This window comes from Mobula hypostoma, chromosome 10 (genome assembly GCF_963921235.1).
Source record: "Mobula hypostoma chromosome 10, sMobHyp1.1, whole genome shotgun sequence".
NCBI classification, from domain to species: Eukaryota; Metazoa; Chordata; class Chondrichthyes; order Myliobatiformes; family Myliobatidae; genus Mobula; species Mobula hypostoma.
In genome coordinates this window covers 66,762,337-66,784,834 of record NC_086106.1, presented here as the reverse complement: position 1 = coordinate 66,784,834, position 22,498 = coordinate 66,762,337, and the positions used below count along the sequence as shown (strand labels likewise).

The 22,498-nt window shown below is 40.5% G+C and overlaps 1 protein-coding gene across 4 annotated transcripts in view; it reads left to right on the top strand.

Moving 5' to 3' along the window:
* The window catches only part of diaph2 (diaphanous-related formin 2), a 638,125-nt gene that overhangs the window by 187,884 nt on the left and 427,743 nt on the right, over nucleotides 1-22,498 (top strand). For all 4 annotated transcript variants that reach the window (XM_063060627.1, XM_063060626.1, XM_063060628.1 and 1 more), the window contains 4 exons: nucleotides 2,652-2,726; nucleotides 4,069-4,138; nucleotides 5,450-5,586; nucleotides 9,060-9,168. In XM_063060627.1, coding sequence (XP_062916697.1) covers nucleotides 2,652-2,726; nucleotides 4,069-4,138; nucleotides 5,450-5,586; nucleotides 9,060-9,168 — 391 coding nt within the window. The remainder of the gene's footprint in view (nucleotides 1-2,651; nucleotides 2,727-4,068; nucleotides 4,139-5,449; nucleotides 5,587-9,059; nucleotides 9,169-22,498) is intronic.

Here is a 22,498-nt window from a genome sequence, read left to right as displayed (position 1 = left end):
ATGTACGTAGATAGGAAAGGTTGAGAAGAATATGGGGCAAATGCAGGCAAATATGACTAGCTTTGTGTGGTATCTTAGTAGACACAGACTAATTGGACTGGAGGGCCCATTTCAGAGCCATTGCAGAACTCATCAGTGGACGAAAGGTAATTTTATTGACGCAAATTTTTTTTGTGTTTTGAAGTATTAAAATGAAGGCTGCTATCATCAAGCAGTAGGAACAACAGTGAGACTTTAACATTTTTTGCTATGTTTCTAAGGTAAACAATTGTCTTCAAATTTATTTAGCAGGGAATGACTTTGAAGTATCTATAATAGTGTAGCATTTTTTCTGGCGTTAAATATTTTGGTTTCCTCCCACCCCTATTACCCTTTTCATCTCATCATTTTTTCTTTGGAAAAATACAAACTTAATGCAAAATCTTAGAAGGCGATCTTAGGTAAAAAGTTAATCTTGAAGAATTCTGTCCATGAAAAAATAATAAAGCAGACTTGGAAACTTACAATATTCAGAAGACAAAAGAAAGGAAATATCCTCAAAATTCAAGCCCAAAACTGAATGTGACCCTCTGTTAAATAAACAATACACTTTGCAAAGCCTCTTCCTTGGCTTCAAGGCCCCTCAGAGCACTTCCAATAAAGTGTTTTCATCACTTAAGCATTGTAAAATAGCTGACATTCCAGCTAAAATGAGATAATGCACAGAATAATAGTTCAGTGATAAATACCAAGCTATTTTGTAATAGGTTGAGGTAGTGCAAACAAAGGTTTTGTTCACTGGTAGTGGGTAATGAATTGTGAATTGTCATATGGAGAAAAGGACTTCAAGGTCCTATATTCAGTTTTTGATCTGGGTTTTCAAATCTTAGCTAGTGTGCCAGTGTGTCATTGGATTTGGAAAAGTAGTTCTTTGGAAAGGAAATTTTATGTGTGTGGGCTTATTAGACTTTGTATACACCACCTTGATGGGAAAACCTGGCAGTTCGGGGATCTCGTTTGAAGAATGACAATTTGAAAGATGTTTGGAAGACAGGAAGTGTTTATGAAACTGCCATTTTTAGTTAGCAACTGGGAAAAAGAAATTAGATGGAAAATAATTTTGTATTATCTCGATTTTTCATGTAGTTTCGCTAAGTCTGCATTACAATTGTCTGTGTAGATCTCCCTCTCATGAAATGGCACGCTTTTTTGGTTAAAAACCTATTGTATTGTGGAACAAGTCTACATTGAAAGTTCAGTCACAAGAAATGTGCCTGAGTAAACAGTTAAGATGGTTAAGTACTGTTTGTTCTCTCCAGTTTTCTAGTCTGGAGAGACTGTTCTGCCTTTGAAGTGATGTCAGAAGTTTGCGATCATTTATTTAGTTTCCACCTTGAAGATCATGAGGAGCAGCCTTTTGTACAATTATAGTATATATGTACAATATCTGAAATACATTTTATGGAAATATTTATTTGATGATGAACGTCAATAAAAAATAAATTACAAAAAAAGATGAAATTGCCACACAGGTGAATTTATAATGATAAACTAGTATGAAAGCAAAATAGTAGCAACATTTTTTCTCAGGAAACATTGTTGCAGGTTGTTATCCCTTGATGAGTATTTTGATTGTTTACCTCTGAAAGAATGGTTTATTTTTGATGTTTCACAAGATGAGAAATCTGAGGTATAATATTTTAGGGGAGACAATGCAAGGATTTAACACAGATCAATTTGCAGTAAGTATTTTAGTCAGAAGCATATATTTCAGCATCTCACTGTTTACCAAAGATCAAGAGAGCACTTTTATCTATATTTTTATTTAAAAGTATCTGCATAGAAGTTTTCAACTTAAGTTCATGAATTGATTTAGAGTGATTCCATTTATCTAAATGTGCAGATTATTTTCTCTGTGTAATTTTTTTTGCTATAATGAGTAAATACACATGTATTTGGGATTTGAGAGCTTGAACACCCACAGAGGAAATCCTCATCTTTACAAATGTCACATAGACAGTCCCCGAAGTCAGAATTGTCACCAGGTTGTTAGTGAGATTAGGCAGCAGTTTGACCAGCTGCACCACCATGATGCTAGGGGTTCCACAGTCCAAAGATGTGTGGTTGATTGGGTTAATTGGCCACTGTAAATTTCTTCTTGTGTAAGTTAATGAATTTAATAGAACAGCATTGAATTCCGGAAGTTGATGGGAGTAGGTGGTGATAAAACAAGTGCAGGATTAATACAGGTGGATGCATGCTTGATGGTCAACAAGGATCCATCAGGCTAAAAGGTCTGTTTTTTGGCATGTGATTCTGTTTAATCTATGAAGAATAGAATAGCGAATGTAAACCAATTAAATTACTCAAAGGAATATTTCTAATTCATTTATCTACCATTTTCTTTAACTGAAATATGTAACTTTCTAAACAAACTATTGAAATTTTACCATTGGAATGAGTTTGTCTAAAATAAAATCATTAACATTAGTCTTAGACTTACCACTTTCATTTTTAAATCATTGACTGTTTCCAATATCATCTACAAAATTTAAGCCAGTGTGATTTGAAGAATTTGCCAGAATTTTTGTGCATCATTATATTCTGAAATGATTGATATTTATATTCATGTGTCCTTAAAATCTCATAAATTAATGTGTTTTGTTTTTCAGCTGGGTTAATAATTTCGGCCATGAAGGACTTGGTCTCATGCTTGATGCTTTGGAAAAGCTACTGGACAAAAAACAGTAAGCAATAAGCATGTTGCAAAATGTGAAAACAGAAGAGGTGGAAAATTTGTTAACGAAATTATGTTGCATCAAGACATTTAGATATGTCTATATTAAATTTAGGGACTAATATTTACTATGCTCTAGGCAACTAATATTACTGTTTTTAAAAATGTTTATTTATAACTATCACTTTTGTCTGGGAAAGCTTGCTTGTGCTGGTGCTCAGTTTCAGTTTCCCATTCTTTTGGCCGTCCATCATGTGAGGCAGCCTGGCCGATTATCTCCTCTTTCCTCTTGTACAATCTCCCTTTCTCTTTCACCCTTTCTGCCTCACCCTTTTCATTGTTGTTTTCCAATATTTCTTTTATTTGCTGTGAGTTCTTGCTCTTTTTTGCTCTTGGTAAGATATTTATAGATTGTAACCATAAAGAAATTATACATATATTTTATAGGAATATAAATGAGATGATACTATATATTTTTTAAAAAACTGTCAACCCTTTGTAGTTACAATTGCACATCATGGAAACCACACTCCCCTCCATGGACTCTCTCTACACTTTTTGTTGCCTTAGTAAAGCAGCCCACGTAATCAAAGACCCCTCCCACTTTGGACATCCTTTTTTATACCTCCTCCCGCTGGGCAAAAGATTAAAAACCCTGAAAGTATGTACCACCAAGTTCAAGGACAGCTTCTAATCCACTGTTTTAAAACTAGTGAGCAGTACCTTAGTACACTGAAATGGAGTCTCGATCTCAATCTACCTTGTTTTGTTCTTGAATCTTATTGTACTGCACTTTCTCTGTAACTGTAATACTTTATTCTGCATTCTAATTTCTGCTTTTCCCTTATACTTCCCTATATTTCCCTTATTCCCTTATGCTCAGTGCACTGTTGTAATGAAATGATTGTACAAATGGCGTGCAAAAGCAAAGTTTTTCCACTATACCTCTGTATATGTGACCATGATGAACCATTACCACATACAGGGTGGACATTGCTCATTTTGCTATGTCTGTGTGGCTTTAGTAATACCATTTCCAACCACCCAACTTGCACCAAGAGTTTTTGTCTTTGAATATATGGTGCTGATACAATAGCCTTTCCATATACTCCTTTTATGATAAATGTTAAGCTCTCATTCAAATTTTGCTTCTTTTTATCTCCGATCTTTTAGTCTTACAAGATGCAATATTGTCCCTATTCTTGCATTTGTATGTGCAGTCTTGGGGACAATAAACTGTTATTTAGATTTGTATATAGATTCTATTTGGGTATAATATAGTTTAATGCCTGTGTTAACAAGAAGTGAAAAACTTTGAGGTAATTATGCATTTGATATTTGTTTTCTCCTAGACAAGAAATGATTGATAAAAAAAACCAGCATAAGCTCATCCAGTGTCTGAAAGCATTTATGAATAACAAGGTATTGCTATGGTTCACTGTGTACCGAAACGCATACAACATGATTATTTTATGTTGGAGAATTCTTCGTGTTTTTTTAAAAGTCAACTAAATCACAAATGACCACATTGATGTTGGAGCTACTCAGTAGTTCAGCCAACAGTTGTGGAGAGTGAAACAGAATTAACTTTGTAAGTGAATGATACTTCACCATTTAGCAAGTAGTGTTGAAACGTGATTTAAGATGTGGTGGGGAAGGTGTGAAGACAATAAAGGCTGGGATCCAAGGTTATTTAGATGAAAAAAATTGCTATATAATGGATGTCTGAGGAGAGTGTTTTGGGGTGAGCAGGTGGAATAACAATGACAATGCAGCAATTGCTGGAATAAGGGAATACAGAAATATCAATGAGAGATGATCAGTATCAGTAGCTAGCTCTGACACAAATTACTTTAAATTATTTTAAAAATTCAGAGTAAATATATTATGAAAGTAGATGTATGTCACCATATACAACCCTGAGATTCATTTTCTTGCGGGTATGCTCAATAAATCCAAATAGAATAATTACCTTAAAAGAATTAATGAAAAACTGCATTAAAAAAAAAAGCTGCTTAACTGAAATTGGTGAATCTAACATTGAATTCCAGGAGCTTCAATAACCCTAGGCAGAAGATATGCTGCTATTCCTCAAACTTGTATGAGGCTTCATTGGAACAGTATAGGAGGGCAATGACAGAAATGTCATAGTGGTAGTAGGATTGAGAAAAAGTGAAAAATATCTGGAAACTGTTACCCTTGTGAACTGAATGGACGTGTTGTGCAAAATAGCTTCTTAACCTGAATGTGGTTTATTTAGTGTAGAGAAAGCCATATTGTGAACACTATATGCGCCTACACGAGTTGGAAACAAGTGCAAGTGCATTGCTGCTTCACTTGAAAGGACTTTTTTGGTGTCTGGGTGAGGAGAAGGCGAGAGGTACTCGAGAAGTCTAATCATTTTTGGCAGGGATTATGACTGCAGGATAATTTACCTTTACAAATCAAGCGCGCATCTTCAGATCATACTTAATGGAATCTGTTGGCGGGCAAACATTTCGAAGCTGCTGCAACATTATTATGTTACAAGCTGCAGCAAATTGTTTGGGGGGAACAGAAGGGCATAATGATAAATATAATGTTCAGTAGCTCAGGAAAATTTAGTGTTGATACACTCACATTGAATTAAAGTTCCCTATATGACAATTATGATTAGATGTTCAATGAAGCATGACAGTAAGACTATCAGAATTATCTTGCAAACTAAAATCTTTTTTTTGTCTTTCCATTTAGTTTGGGCTTCAAAGAATATTAGGTGATGAAAGGAGTCTGCTGTTACTGGCAAGAGCAATTGATCCAAAGCAAACAAACATGATGATAGAAATTGTCAAAATTCTTTCTGCAGTCTGCATCGTTGGAGAAGAAAACATGTAAGTTAAAATGTATTTATATTTTGAAATCTATGTATTATTCTTTTGAAATTTTAATTGTGATTGTGAGGAAGGCCTGTCACTGATTATGGAGGGCACATGGCACAGTCAGTAAAACACTCAAAGGGTCATCCACACACTTTATTCCCTCTGTTATTGTGGTGAGTGCACGCATCACAATAAATCAACAGTCACAATTTTACACTGATCCCCAGCAGTAATGGGTATTAAAAAAAGAAACACACTGTGTCACAGTTTAATTATCTCAGGTCAATTTATTCATATTCATCTTTCCAATAAGTGTTTTGCTGAAATGTCATGATAATCTGACATTTCTCTCCTCCACAGTCACTGGGTCTGAAACAGAGCTGCTGCACAGAGCAGTCTTATATAGAGGCAGCAGCAACCTGCACAGGTGTGCTGATGGTGGAGGATATCATCTTTAATTGGGTCAAGGGTTATATTACCTAATTACTCATCTTGTGGTAAAGGTTTGGGGCTTATTTAAGTTATTTAACCGGGAAATGGTGAATTCTATAACGAGGTATATGTGTTTATTGTGAGAACTGGCAGTAGAGTTTCAGATTGTGTGAAATGGAAGATAATTGAGTTAATTAGCTTTTGGTTGGTCTAGGGGCGGGGCTTAGCAGTTATAAGCCTCGGGTTACCAAGTCTTTGGGTTTTTTTTGTTTAGTCAGGTTGGAGGCTACCCAGACGGAATATAATGTGGTGTTCCTCCAACCTGAGTGTGGCTTCATCTTTACAGTAAAGGAGGCCCTGGATAGACATATCAGAATGGGAATGGGATGTGGAATTAAAATGTGTGGCTACTGGGAAATCCTGCTTTCTCTGGCAGACAGAGCGTAGGTGTTCCGCAAAACGATCTCCCAGTCTGCGTCGGGTCTCACCAATATATAGAAGGCCACAAACCTTGTATTCCGTCTGGGTAGCCTCCAACCTGATGGCATGAACGTAGACTTCTCTAACTTCCGCTAATGCCCCACCTCCCCCTCGTGCCCCATCCGTTATTTATTTATATACACACATTCTTTCTCTCTCTCTGCTTTTTCTCCCTCTGTCCCTCCGACTATACCCCTTGCCCATCCTCTGGGTTTTTTTCCCCCCCTCCCCCTTTTCCTTCTCCTTGGGCCTCCTGTCCCATGATCCTCTCATATCCCTTTTGCCAATCACCTGTCCAACTCTTGGCTCCATCCCTCCCCCTTCTGTCTTCTCCTATCATTTTGGATCTCCCCCTCCCCTTCCCACTTTCAAATCTCTTACTGGCTGTTCCTTCAGTTAGTCCTGATGAAGGGTCTCGGCCCGAAACGTCGACTGTACCTCTTCCTAGAGATGCTGCCTGGCCTGCTGCGTTCACCAGCAACTTTGATGTGTGTTGCTTGAATTTCCAGCATCTGCAGAATTCCTCATGCTCACAGAATTGAGGATGGCTTGTTTCCAGTCCTGTTTTGTAAGCTATCGTGTGGCTAATGTGCCATATGGCTGTAATGTACCATGGAGCTGTACAGTGTTGAAGCAAGCCCTTGTGGCTCACCAAGTCTCTGCTGACCATCAGGCACCAATTCACATGACACTAATTTACCTTTTCATTGTGCATTCCTATGTATTAGGAAGGCTGTTAGACTCTTTTAAGGAGTCTCAGAAGATAAGGTCAAATGCATCCACTCTACACCTGTTAAGATTTTGTTGTTAATGAAGCTCAAACTTAAATGTTCATTTCATTAGTTTGGTGATGGGCCTACAACAGAAAGTACCCCATTGTGGTTGACCGATTTTGCAGAGGCAGCATTGGCGATATTTCTCTGCTGCTTTGAAGTGTCTGCTGTAGATCTCAAAGTATATCAAACTGCAGGGATCACTAGTTTCCAGAAGAAAAGAGTTTGTGTTGGATTTGAGTTCTTAATCGTGAAGCACATTTTCTCTTAAACAGCCAAAATCTGTGATGGTGCACTGAAGGTGATGGTAGATGTCATCATGATGTCTGCCTTTGTTGAGAGATGGTTGCTGAGAAGTGGAAAGCAATCCACACATTTTAGGTGTCCATTCTGGACAGTGTTATAATGTGGAGAGAGATTGTTATGGAATTTCTTTTCTGTGGCTGTTCAATGCAAGGACTCTTCTCTGGCATGCTTCAGTGTTCAAGCCAGTAAGTCATGTAGCTTGGATTCAGAATGTGAGTGTAACAAATGCCATTTGCATACTGCATCTTGTGAGTACTAAAGTTGGTTTGACCAAGCAATATCGAGTTTCCTGTTCAACAGATCTATCTGTTTCACCACAATGGAAGCTTATTTGGAGATGGCGTGCAGCAAGATTGAGAAAGTGATGCGGTGATGAGTCAGCGTTACCTAACGCTAGTTTGCACTGAATTAGGGTCTGGTCTGGAACCATTGGTTATGATCATAACATGCATGTCTGCAAGTATTGGACATAACATGGAGGCAAATTTTTGCAGGCAGCAGAAGAATTGATGTGAAATCATTCCACGTGCTCTCTCCAAGTTGCTGGAGTCATTGGCTTTCATGATGTCAAAGCAGGCCATAATTTAGTAGCTGATGCTGTTTCCTGCATTTCTTCTGTTGTTAATTATGAAGGTCATGTGTAATAGTGCTTCTGGATGGATGGAAACTATACTACAAATTGAGAGATTAGATCATGATTAAAGAGAACACAGGGTGAACTACAAGGATTCTTGTCTTTAGTTGCTGCATTCATTCTTGGATCTGGTCATGGTTATTGCATCACTGAGGTCTCCTAGCATATTTTCCTCATCCAAGAAATGAGAGATTAAGTAATGGTTTTGTTCTTGAGGTTCTTCTCTTTCAAGTTTTAGGACTTCAGCATGTTCCTAGGGTTGTATTGTTTTACAATTGCCATATTGTCTTTTTGCTTTTATTGACTAGGGGCTGCAGTGAGGTTGGACTGAATAATTTACTTTGAAATGGTGTCAATGGCATGTACATAAAGGACCAAGTTAAGGTTAAGGTGAATTTTGAAATACTTTGTCTAGTAGTATTAAGTGCTGCCTCTTCCCTTGACAAGTTTAACTGTTTTTGGCTGTCTCGGGATGGGTCCTTGAGTGACTGAACTGATTATCCCTTATCAGTATTTCTAAATGCAGGTCGATCGTAACCTACCCACCATTGATGTTAGGCTTACCACTCTGTAGTTCTCTGATATGACCGTCATTCCTTCTTTAATGAAAGCACTATATTCCTCCTTTCACTACCTCACCCATTACATGATACAAATATCTTTGCAAAGTCTGCAAGAATTTGTTCTCTATATTTCCACAATGTCCCAGGTTACTCTTGAAGCAGATTTTCTAGATGATAATGAATTTGGATGCCGTAAATGCAATAATTAATTACTTTGAAAATTTGCAGTTAAGAAGAGTTAAATTGGAAAGTGGCTTTATTTGCATGATCCTAATAACATATTCTATAATCCCTTAGCCTTGATAAAATCTTGGAAGCTATAACCACAGCTGCTGAACAGAATAACAGAGAAAGATTTGCACCCATTGTAGAAGGACTGGACAATCATGAAGCACTTCAGCTACAGGTGAATTTCTATAGCGCCATTTAGTTTGTCTTCACTAAACTGGTGTCAAATGGAGGTAAATGTGGTCTTATGACATCATTATTCACTTGGTTTGTGGTGATTCATTGAATTAGTGCCTATTATCTAGATAATAAATGTCTGTGAAATCCTAGCTGAGTCTTCAAATTCTATATTCTGGGTATGCTGGGGTGGGTTCAGCTCCACAGGGATATGAAGCAATCATACATTAAGAGTTTCTTTCATTGGTATTGTCCTCTGTCTCCTATTGCCAAGCAAATTTTGTTTGCAATTTGCCACTTGCACTGGATTCCGTGGCCTTTAATTGTTTGGAACTATGTGAGACCTTGTCAAAAGCTTAACTAAAGTCCATTAAATCCCATCTCATGCCCAGCCCTCATATGTTTTGTTACTTCTTGAGGTAATTCAATTTAATGTTGTAAAGGGAGACCACATTTACTATTTTCCAATTACCTGACATCTTGCTAGTGTCCAACGACGATTTAAAATCTCTGGTAGAGCCCCAGCAGTCTCTTTTCATAATAGCTTGGATAAATCCTTTCTAGTTTTGGGGATTTATCTACCTTTAAACCTATCAAAGCATTGGGTGCCTCTACTTTATTTATAGAGACTGGCATTAGACTTTTACATATCCATTCACTGTATTTATCATCTCCAAATAACCTGAGATTTTTTTCTCACATCTAATATAAAACTGGTCATTGATTACTGATCCTTAACTTGGCATACTGATTGACTTGCTTTTAATCCAGAATTGATTTTTGTGACCATTTGGGTAAGGGAATTGTTGTTTACTGTATGTTATAGATTTGAATGAAGAGCAGTATGATTTCTAGTCGGTTACTGACAGAATGTTATCCTTTTATGGAGGATGTAGCAAAGTGTCTTGTCTGATATGACAGTTTGGTCTCCAGTATTATTTTAAAACTCGAAAGAAGCCAGTATCATAGGGGAAAATTGCCAAATCATGTATATTCTCTGTTGTTGCCACCTGTGCTAAGAAAACTAATGACTAATAAACTTGCATAGTCCTGGAGATCAGAATCAGGTTTATTATCACTAAGGTACATCGTGAAATAGCTGTTTTGCCACAGCGCAACAGATAAAAAACCTATAAATTAGAATAAGAAATATATATCTATACCTATATAAAATTAAATAAGTATCGGCAAAAACAGTGAGATAGCGTTCATGGTTTGATTCATTGCTCATTCAGAACATTTCAGCAAATTAGGCCACGTGTTTAGAGAAGTAAAGATGGTAATTCTTTCAGATTGAAAACCTGTGTTAGAATTTGAGGATAGACGTATTCTGATGGTTATTAATCTGAACATTAAACATCTTTTTACAGATGTGTTCTGATCTGCTGTACATTTAGGAGTGTTGACATTTAGGGCTCCCCCTGCTGGAGAAATTTTCCTTACCCACCTCTCTGGAGTTCAGTACTTAAGCTCTTGCACATTCTGTGCAGGGGTTCTGACATTCCTGGTAGTAACGGAGAGAACTGCTATTTGCCATCTAATTTACCTAACATTTATCCTGAGTAAATCCATTCCCCTTGGTGTTGTGCAGGGTCTTCAACATTTTCCATAATAAATTTTACTTGATAGGATTCACTGCACAAAGAGCTTGAAATGAAGTGTGATGTTCTGCCTCATTTCGAAAAGGAAGTTATGTAATATGCCAGCTGATATTGATAAATCTAATACACCTATGAAAAAGGTTGCTATTTTTAATTCGACAGAAATGCATGCAAATCGCTTATTCATTCCTTGGATCCCTAATGCGACTTTAAAAAAAATTGTGGAATCTTACAAACAATAATGTAATTTGCTTGAATTTGACTGTGAACTCGTGAAACAGTATAAGAATATTTGAATTAAATCTGGCATTCATAAAAGCATTTAAATATATTTTGTTGCCTTTGGATGAGAAAAGTATGTTCTTTTGGAGACAAGAAAATACCTGGCCAAGTGTTTATCATGTAAAAAGTCATTCTATATTCATCAACATGAAGAGTTGATTTTAGTACGGTATTTGTTTATATGTCAGTGTTCAAAATCTATTTTGTTCAAATATACTTTGCGTTGATGAAAAATATTACTATGATATTGTCAGCCATCTTTGAATAAACTTTGTTTTCCTGTCAGAATAAATTGCTTATCAGAGTTCTAATATGAGAAGACTATATTTTTGCTTTATCTCAGGTTTTTCGTGTGTTAAGATTTTTCAAGTTGTTTAGGAGAGTGAATCCTGAGATAGTCACCAAGGAATGCAAACAGGCATGTAATTAGAAAGAGACATTTCACATATTAAATACTCTGATTCCGTTTTATATTTTATGAAATCCATCCAATCAATTTAAATCAGGAAGCCTTAAGAAATGCAAAAATCCTCTCTTGGATCATGCTGGATAATTAATCACAACTCCAAGACATTAATCTTATTTTATCATCCTCACAGTTAGCTCTATCAATTCCAGAGATGGTTTGTGTATCATCCTAACAGGAAGGGATTCATTATGTTTTATGAAGTATTTTGTACATGCCTGTTGTAATTTTTAAAATTAGTTATTTTTGCTTAAAAGAAGTTATTCCTTTTCTGAGGCTTACTTAATCTTTCATCTTTCTAATTTATTTTTGTATATTCTGGCTTTATCACTATATTTTGTTACATAGTTCCCTCATCTTGAACATACTTTTGTTTTTCTTCGTATAATATGAGAAATTGTGCTATTTGTACCACTCTGTTATTTAAAGTGTAACGTGCTGTAAGGTTTCACTGCTAATATAGTGGATTTTCTGTAGTAGCAATGTTTGGGTTATGACTGGAGATAACAGGGCCTTTGGAATGTGCGCCATGATGTTGTTTCTTGTGGGTCTGAGAGAAGGGATTTTGCAGTCTTTTGTTGACAAGAGAAGAAGAGAGAAGCTGTGATGGGGAGAGTTGGTAGGCTGTCGGATGGAGTGGACTTGGAGCAAGGGTCTGAGGGTCCATGACGCTCAGAGGAGGTCGATGGGGAACAAGTGGACGGAAATGTGAGCTCCAACGTGTGCATTAGACTGTTTTATGAGAATGGGCCCTTTTTCTTTTTTGTTTCTTTACTAACCTATAGTCAAATTAAGAATTATAAAGCTCAATTGTTTAATTGCATATTGTGTACAGTGTATTTCGTGGTACTGATTTGTAACGGGGGAACACATCACGCGGCACCCACCCAAACAAGATTTCTCAAGTTTGGCCAGGCCGCAGGCTGTCTTCACCCAGATTAAGCCGCTAGCTGAACCTGAGGGTTACAATTGTGGGGGTATCGTTTCAGGATTGATTTCATGGGATGCTGTTTGATTACCCTGAGCATTGAACCAGTGGGGTAGATATTTGTACTCCCGATGAATTGTTAATTTGCCTGTTAAGTACTGTTAAAGTTGTGATTGCGGCACGGAAGTTTGATAAAATGGCGGGCACAGCTCTCGTTTTAATACAGACCAGCACTGACGTAGCGGACCAAATCACAAGTTGAGTTTCCTGTAGTTGGGGGGGGGGGGCGGGCGGAGATTTCAAAGACAGGGTTCTGTCATTTCTGAGGAGTGAGGGGAAGGAGTGGTCGGACTTAGAATGTCTAATTAGTCCCCGTCCCCCAGGGAAGAGTGAGAATTCTGAGTTAGTATCTGTCCTTACCTCTCTGGCGGATAAGTGGAAAAATGCCCATGTTCAAAGTCCCAGCTAGGGTAGGCTCCACCTATTCCCAGGAATAATGCTCACCCCTAAAGGGGAAGAGTACGAGACTTGGGCGGAGCAGACCCCTCAGTTGTTAGATGAGTGGCAATACTCTGATGACGTAAAGTGACAGAGATTGGTTGAGAGTTTGAGTGGGTGGGCTGCTGACATTGTGAGAGCTGTCAGGTTGCGGTTTCCCCAAGCAACTATGAGTGTTTACATGTGAGCATTGGAGGATGCTTTTGGTATGACAGGAAGCCCGATGGAGCTCATGGTGGGGTTTCAGAACATGCATCAGGAGCAGGGGGAGAAGCTTTCTGCTTATATTTTTCGGCTAGAGAGGCAGCTAAATTGCTTGCAGCGCAGCGGGGTCATTCAGGTGGCTGAGGTGGATCAATTAAGAGTGGGCCAGATAGCCAAAGGTGCCCAGTCCCCAGACCTGATTGTTTGAGGTCTCTGACAGTCTCATAGACGTGCCCCCCTCCCTCTTTTGTTGAGCTGATCAGAGAGGTATGGGAAGAGGAGAACACGTCGCAGGCATGGGAGGCCTCCGTCAGCAGGGTACAGTCCTCAGTAGTGGTCCCCTGCAGTGAAGTGACCACGGATAGCCTACCCCGAGGAGAGGTAGAGGAGATTGTGGTAGAGATGTGAACTGAGATGTCTTTGCTGTTATCAGCAGGTGTGACACCCCCCTCCCCATATAATGAAGCTGATGGGGGTCGGATCACCTAAGGGGACGAACAATGCGGAGAACTGCTGGCAGCAGGTGTCACACGAGAAGGAGCATGAGTCCCGGGTACCTAAGCAGAGAGAGATGTTGGGAAAACTTAGAGGCGACCCACTGAGGGAACATGTTCCCAGCAATATACCAAGGAACCCCTGCAAATGAAAGGCCCTATTCCTGAAGGCTTAGTGGGACCATGCTCCAGTGTGTTGCTACGGATAGAGGGTATTTATGTTAAAACCATACTCAACACTGGGTCACAGCTCATGTTGTTGTACCATTCATTTTACAACGGGTATCTGAAGCATTTACCATTGACCCCATTCAGGGCACTGAAGACCTTGAGGCTTAGTGCTAGTGATTATCCGTACAACAGTTATTTGTCAGTGAAGTTGGAGTTCTTGGAGGCTGATGTGAGAGTGTCTGAGGTCCTTGATACATTAGTGCTGGTTTGTCCAGACCACGTTGAGAAGGGCGGCGTTTCAATACTGGTGGGGACCAGCAGCCCTCATGAGAGGAGGCTTATGGGGGCCTGCAAGAAGGCTGGAGAGAGCTTTCTGGAAACATGTCCGTGCACGCGTTGTTTTGAGCTGCTTTTGAGGAAGTGCGTGGCTACATTGTGCCGGATACCAAATTTAGACGAGGGACTGTGTGGTTCACCCTGTCAAAGCCAATGCTGGTATGGCCGGGGAAGTAGCGAGAGTGATGGGGACCCCCAAATTTCATGGAGTGCCTGAGGGCGAGGCCCTCTTTGTGGACGCTCTGGAAGACCACGAGCGGGAGTCGGGATTTCCTGCTGGGCTACTGGTGAGGCCTGAATTGCAGAAGCCCTCGGTTGTAGAGGTGAGCAGGATGGCAGTGGTTGACAGGAATACTATGAAGAGGGAGGTCACCTTCAAGCGGGGGATGCCCCTGGTGCATCTGTTCCTGGTGATGGTAATGTCTAGTGTCCCTGTGGGTCAAGCCAGGGAGAAACTATTGAAAAAAGGGGGAAAATTGACCGCTGAGTCATTCAACTTCGGAGACTCCCCGGTTCCTGCAGGTTGTAAAAGGAGGTTAGCAGAAAAGATGGTGTAGCTGGAAGGTGTCTTTCCCACTGACAAATTTGATGTGGGTTGTTCCAAGAGCACTCGTCACGCTATCTGGTGAGCGAGGACACCCCATTTAGAAAGAGGTCGCAGAGTCTGGCCCCTGCAGAGGTAGAAGACTTTCGGCAGCATTTGTGTAAGTTAAAGGAAGCTGGAATCATCACCGAGACCCGAAGCCCCTATGTGTCCCCAATAGTAGTGGCCCAAAAGAAGAATGGGAAGGTGCGGATGTGTGTGGACTATTGGACTCTGAACAGGTGCACCGTCCTTGAACAGTATACAGTCCCGAGGATCAAAGATGTGCTGGCTTGTCTGAGTGGCATGAAGTGGTTCAGTGTGCTGGACATGAGTGGATATTACCAAATCCCCAAGAGTGAGGATGACAAAGAGAAGACGGCATTTATATGTCCCCTGGGGTTTTTCCAGTTTGAAAGGATGCCCCAGGGCATATCGAGAGCCCCTTCAACCTTCAAGCGGGTCATGGAGAAGACGGTGGGCAATATGAACTAGCCTGAGGTTTTGGTGTATCTGGATGACCTCGTGTTTGGATCCACCTTGGAAGAACATGAAACGAGGCTACTGAAGGTGCTGGGCTGCCTGAAAGCTGAAGGGTTCAACATTCCCTGGACAAGGGCCAGCTCTGCAAGACGTCTGTTAGCTATGTTGGGCACATAGTCTCACATGGATGGGGTAGATACAGACCCAGCTAAGACAGAGGCGGTGATCACTTGCCCAAGACCCCAGAGTGTGAGCGCTTTGCGCTCGTTCCTTGGGGTTCTGTGGTTACTATCGGAGGTTCGTGAAGTGCTACACCAAAGTGAATCACCTGTTGAACCAGCTTCTGTGTGGTTACCCTCCCTTGGGGAAGAAAGGGAGGGGGAGAAAAGGAGAGGAGGGTGAAGAGTATCTTCACCCTTCGGGGCCTTTTGGAGCGAGGTGGGATGCAAAATGTGAGGAGGCCTTTCAGTCGCTGAAGGAGCTGTGACCCAGGCGTCGGTGCTGGCTTTTGCGGACCCCTGCTTGCTGTATGTACTGCACATCGATGCCAGCCGAGAGGGCTTAGGGGGTGTCCTGTATCAGGATCAGGGCACCGGGTTGAGACCCTGTTGCATTTGTCAGCCAGAGTCTGTCGCCCTTTGAGACAAACTATCCCACGCACAAGCTGGAATTTCTGAAATTGAAATGTGTGGTTGTGAATAATCTGAGTGACTACCTCTCTGGGGCCAGATTTGAGGTGAGGACGGACAACAGCCCCCTAACTCATATCCTGACCTTGGCGAAACTGGTTACCACAGGCCATCGGTGGCTGGCGGCATTGTCTGCCTATGATTTCAGCCTGAAGTACCGGCCGGGATCAGGAACATTGATACTGATGCTTTGTCCCAACGAGCACATGAGGGACTGGACAGGAACAAGGAGTGGGAGAGTGTTCCTGCCCCAGGGGTGAAGGCCATGTCTCAATTTGCCGTCACCATGAAGGCAGAGGGAAAGGAGGGCCAGGATCGAGCGGTGGATCAATTGGGAGCTTCTGATGACGCTATTCCCCAAGTTTACTATAACCTGACTGCTCTGAAGACAAATCAACTGCCCAAATTGAGTTCTGGGGAAGTGGCAGCTGCTCAGTGAGATGAGCCGGGCATCGGTATCATTTGGTCAGCAGTCGAAAATGGAGACAGGCTCAGTCAGAGAAGACGAAACACGTGGCCGTCCCTCCATTACTGAGAGAATGGCCTCGGTTGGAGTTGCAGAACCAGATCCTATACCGGGGGGGTCTTGTCACCCCTGGACCGACCTTGGCGTTGCCAGCTGGTTCTGCCCGAGAAGTATCGGAGGATTGCGTTGTAGTCACTTCATGATGATTCTGGGCATTTTGGTAGTTGAAAAGACTAATGGATTGCTCAGAGACCGGTTTTACTGGCCCTGAATGAAGGTGGAGGTCGAAGAATACTGCAAGTCATGCATTCAATGCATACGGAGGAAGACACTGCCTGTGTGGGCAGCTCCTGTGTCTCACTTTCAGAGTGTGGGGCCCCTTGACCTGGTATGCATAAATTTCCTGTCAATAGAACCCGATGCTGGCAACACAGTGAATGTCTTAGTCATCACTGACCACTACACCAGATAGGCTTTTCCTACAAGGACCAGAGGGTGTCTCAGGTGGATACATAGTGATCAGAGACGGGATTTTGAGAGCAGACTCATCCATGAGTTACTGGGAATGCTTGGGATTGAGAAGTCGAGGACCATGCCCTGTCATCCATAGGGTGATCCCTAGCCCGAGAGGTGTAATTGGATCTTTCTTGACATGCTCAGGACCCTGGAAATCAGCAAGAAGAGCAGGTGGAGTCAACATATTGGAGAGCAAGTGCAGTCAACAGTTACAACTGTACCCGAACTGAAGCGACTGGGTACTCACCATACTATGTGATGTTTGGGCACGAGGCAAGTTTGCCCATTGACCTTTGTTTTGGGACTGACGAGGGTGACTTACCACCGAAGACTTATCTTAAGTATGTGTCTGATATGAGAAGAGAGCTGAAAAGGGCTTGTCAATTAGCTGGGGTCGTGGCTGCCAAGCAGAATCAAGGAAATAAGAGGAGGTATGATCAAAAAGTTAGGTTCTCCCGACTCCTGCTGGGAGACCGAGTCTTCCGAAGGCATATAGTGCTACCTGGGAAACATAAGTTGGCTGACTGCTGGGCGGCTATGCCTATGTGGTGGAGAGTCAGATGCCAAACCTCCCAGTTTTCTGGGTGAAACTAGAGGATAGGAATGGACCTTTCAAAATTCTCCATCAGAACTACCTGCTGCCCCCAGGACAAGAGGTGCAGGTTGACCCAGAGCCTGACCTGGAGCCTACACCTAATAAGAGGACTGTGTGGAAATGTGGGCGATTGCAGGAGTGTTTAAGCTGGACCCCACTCTGAAAGGGATTCTGATTCGGAGGATGAGGACCTGGATGTGTGGTATATGCTAACTCCCCATTGATTGAGGAAGAGACTTCCAGACCTCCTCCTGCTGAGTCAGGTAAAGTAGGGTTGGGGGGGGGGGTGTGGAAGTGGAATCCCGATAAGCTCACTCAGAGACGGTGTAAGCACAAACTCTTTATTCAAAGCACCCAGGGCTTAGTTAGTCGCTGAAACAAGAACAGTCTGTGGCTGTTCCTGCCCAGTCCACCAATTAACTCACAATTCCCCTTACAAAATGGATATGGTCGTTCAAATACCCCCAACACATACCAAGCTGGAATCAGACTTATCTATTGCTTGACAGTAACAAGAGACAAATTACAGAATAGGTATAATGGCCTCATACACAAACAGGCTGGAATGGTCTTATTTCTGTGCTTGACTGCACAAAGAAACAAGGATCTTGAAACACTGTCTGACTCTGAGAAGAAATATGACTCAGCATGGCTTAGCACATCTGTAGATCATCAGTGGTTTATTTCAGAGAAAACAGCCTGCTATGTTTAACTGACCATGTTAACCCTTCACATACTTTATCAGGGGGGCCTATCTGTGGACAGCCTGGGTTGCAGCGGGACTCTGCAAGGGATGAAGTGGGGCTTGGCTACGGGACAGAGGGGTCCAAGTTGCAGGTTGGTACAAGTGATAGGCCATGGGAGGCCTTGCCAGGTAAACGAGAAATATTCCCAGTAGTGTCTGAACCTGAAGAGTTAGGTGAGGGGGAACAGAGGTTTCAGGATTAGGAGACCACCAGATAGGCTGGCCTACGTAGCACTGGGGCAACAGAGTGTGACCCCTACCCTTTTGGGGAGCTATGTCAGTGCCTTTTACACCCGGATTGGACTTTGTGTTTTGCAGGAAGGATTGGCGAATTATCTCAACATCATGAGGACATGACTAACTTTGGTGGGGGAGAGTGTAATGCACTGTAAGGTTTTATTGCTAATGTAATGGTTTCTCTGCAGCAGCAATGTTTGGGTTATGATTAGAGATAACGAGGCCTTTGGAATGTGCGCCATCCAATGAGAGGCATGTGGGTCTGAGAGAAGGGATTTTGCGGTCTTTTGTGGGTAAGAGATGAAGAGAGAAGACGTGAGGGGAGAGAGTTGGAAGACCGCTGGACGGAGTGGATTTGGAGCGAGGGCCCGCGACGCTTGGAGGAGGTCGATGGGGAGCGAATGGATGGAAACGTGAGCTCCAACGTGCACATTAGACTGTTTCAAGAGAGTGGGCCCTTTTTCTTTCGCAAACAACAGGAATTCTGCAGATGCTGGAAATTCAAGCAACACACATCAAAATTGCTGGTGAACGCAGCAGGCCAGGCAGCATCTCTAGGAAGAGGTACAGTCGACGTTTCAGGGGGGTCTCGGCCTGAAACGTCGTCTGCACCTCTTCCTAAAGATGCTGCCTGGCCTGCTGCGTTCACCAGCAACTTTTATGTGTATTGCCTTTTTCTTTCTTTGTTTCTTTACTAACCTATAGTCAAATTAAGAATTATAAAGCTCAATCGTTTAATTTCATATTGTGTAGTGTTTATTATTTAGTGATATTGATTTGTAACGGGGGAACACATCACGCAGCATCTGCCTCCAAACAAGATTTCTCAAGTTTGGCCGGGCTGGAGGCTGTCTTCACCTAGATTAAGCTGCTAGCTGAACCTGAGGGTTACAAAAGTTTCAGCTCTTGAAATCATACGGAGATTTATAAGTAATTAAATCTTCAGTTTCATTCCTTGTAGATGCTACCAAACCTGACTCTTTTAGTTAATTTTGGTTTTCTCTGATTTCCAGCATCTCTTCAATATCTTGAACGAGTGTAAAACAGCAGTATTATTTTTGAAATGAGTATCACATTTGCATTTGGTATTCTGGACATGGTCACCTCAACTTTCAAAATTGACTGCCTTGTTTTGAGATAATTAAATGCCTTTGAGAGATTTCAACAGTTAATGATTTTGTGTAATAAGCTTCATGGGGGGAGGAGGTTACAATGAATGGTCAATAATCACATCCAAATTCTTTTAATCTTGATTATTAATGTTAATTTACAGTATGCGCATGTTTTTCATTCTTCATTACAAAGTGAATTACCTTGTGCTTATCCAAATTAAAGTCCATCTGCTGTTCCTTAGCCCCTACTAATTTAAACAATCTGTATCCTTAGACTGGTATCAGATTCCTCTTGTACTATTAGCTCTATATCATAAATCATTTTTGTGGTATGGTATGAAAGTGTGTTTTCTGAAATAGTAATAGCAGGAGCCACACAACAGATCCCTGTAGAACTTCCATTAGTTTGTATTCTCATCAAATTCACAGGAATAGTGACCTTTATCCATTTCTTTAGTAATAAATGGTCATGTGGGACATAGGTTAAGTAAATTAATTACATGTTTTTGAATTAATTAAGTTTACTTAATGAAGTTTACTTTTTAAGTTTAAGTTTAATTATTTTTAATTTTTAAAGCTATTTTTGAGGAGTTTGGTATTTTGTACAGCATCTTTTTTAGAACAGCCAGCTAAGCAAATTACTATGGATGGGAGAAATGTAAAATCTGAATTTTACACTTGTTTCAGTCTAGTATAGGTATTGTAAAAAAGCTTTTTTTTTTCTTCTGATACCTGTATTTTTGTCCTTTCATGTTATAATTGTTGATGCAACTTGAGCAATTTGTTGTGAGGTAAATACTTTTATTGCTTCTTTCCATGCTTTCTTTTTCAGCTTGTCCTCAAATGCTATATATGCATGTATAAAAAAATGACAGCTCTCAAAAAGAATTAAATAATGGCAGGGAATATGTCTAGAGATGTTAATTGAGAAATAAATATTGGAGATAGGTACTGTACCTGGTTCATTTTTCAAACAGAGCCAAGGAAAAGAGCAAATTTTGCCGTGTTTTTTTGTATCATTCAGAAGATAGCACTTCTGACAATGAAGGACTTGTTTAGTTTTGCATGTGTGTAGGAAAATTGAATGCTTCATGAAAAATTAATTTCAAAATTGTGCTATTTGTAAAACTTAAAACAGTGAGATTGATATTTAATTTCATAAGCTAAAATTAGTATTTTGTAAATTGGTGCAGAAGGCAAATTGCTTGTACAGAAAGGGTTAAGAGCAAGCTGATAACTGGGTGTAACAATAGGAATGAATACAATATATTCACATCTGTTGTGTCATTTTTCCTTGAACATAATACTACTTTAGAAATAGCAATTAACAGTTTTATTTATACCAAGATTTTCATGAGTGACATTTTTAAGTCAGTGAATGTGCATCAGGATCTTCCACATTTTTATTTTTGCTTGTACATATTTTAATAAAACAATTAGGGAGCACAGATGTTCAATTAAAGGCTGTTCTAAACCAGCAGGAGATCTGCTGGCAACTTAAAGTGCATGGGAAGAGTGAAAATTACTGCACCTGACATTGATCCTTGGTTGTGACTAACATCTCATTCATTATACATACATGAAGAGAATGCCCAAGAGTGTATATTAAAATGCAAAGCTTAACCTGAGTGTGGAAGCTTAAGTAATGTTAATTTGCTTTAGGCATTATTAAGTTTTACTGCATGGATCTTTCTTATGAGTCCAATTAGTTGCTGTTGTTCTTGGGTATTTTTTGTGTACCTTTGTGGAACCAATGATAGAAATTCTTTCTCATTAAGTAGAATGCTTCTATAATTTTTTCCACACATTGTTCAAAGTATATTTATTATGTAAGAATGTGTAAATTCTACAACCTTGAGATTTGTTTGCTTACAGGCAGCCATAAAGCAAAAAACCCAAAAGAAACCAATTAAAAAAAAAATAAAGACCAACACTCGATGCAAAGAGAAAAGGGGGAAACCCCCAAATCAAACAACAACAGCCTGAACCAAAATGGATCCTTAGATCTGAAACCCGGAGCAACTCGGAGTAGGCCCAAGCCTCACTCTCAGCTTATTTTACATGTGCTCTGGCCTATTTGTTCATTTGTTTTTTTTTTCTTCTCGACATTTCAGCTCAATTAATTTACCTAAGGGGACATGATTAAGTATAGTGGGAAATTAAAACTAAGTGGGGAACATCTGAAAATTGATCTAGTCCTGTTAATTGATCTAGGTAGAATGTAGCCTCCATTTTCAAGTCTTTGCCTCTGCATTACATTTGATGAATAGCAAAGCCTGTCACAATTTATGAATCAATATGTTTCAGAACATTGAGATTTCTATAAGGTGCAAGTTTTCATAATAGGCCAGATGTGAAAGTTTTTTTTTAATGACTACATAATTTATGCTGGCAACATTTTAAATGCAAAATCCTTTAAGAATAGGAAACATGCAAAATAGCAAGAGATACAGGTCAAAGTTCAAAGTACATTTATTATCAAAGTATGTATGCTAAATACAACTTCGAGATGCATCTCCTTGGAGGCAGCCACAAAACAAAGAAACCCAATAGAACATATTAAAAGACCGTTGAACACCCAATGTGCAAAAAAAAAGCATATTGTTTAAACAATAAAAAGTAAGCAAATAAAATTTAGAGCTGAAGTTCACAAAATTGAGTTTACAGCCACAAAGCCAGTCATTGCTGATCCAGGAGCCCGTTAGTTGCAGGCCACAACCACAGTTCAGAGCAAAGATGAGTAAACCTTGCCGAGCAGTGAGCTAAATACCGACCTGTCCCTGACCTTCAGCCTTGACACCCTGACCTTCTCAAACTGACCCAGTGGTTAAATCAGCCAACTTCGGGTCTTTCCTCACTTTTGGACCCAGGCATTGCTGCTTCAATATGCTCTCGGGCTGAGTTCCCATCACTTTGATTCAGCCC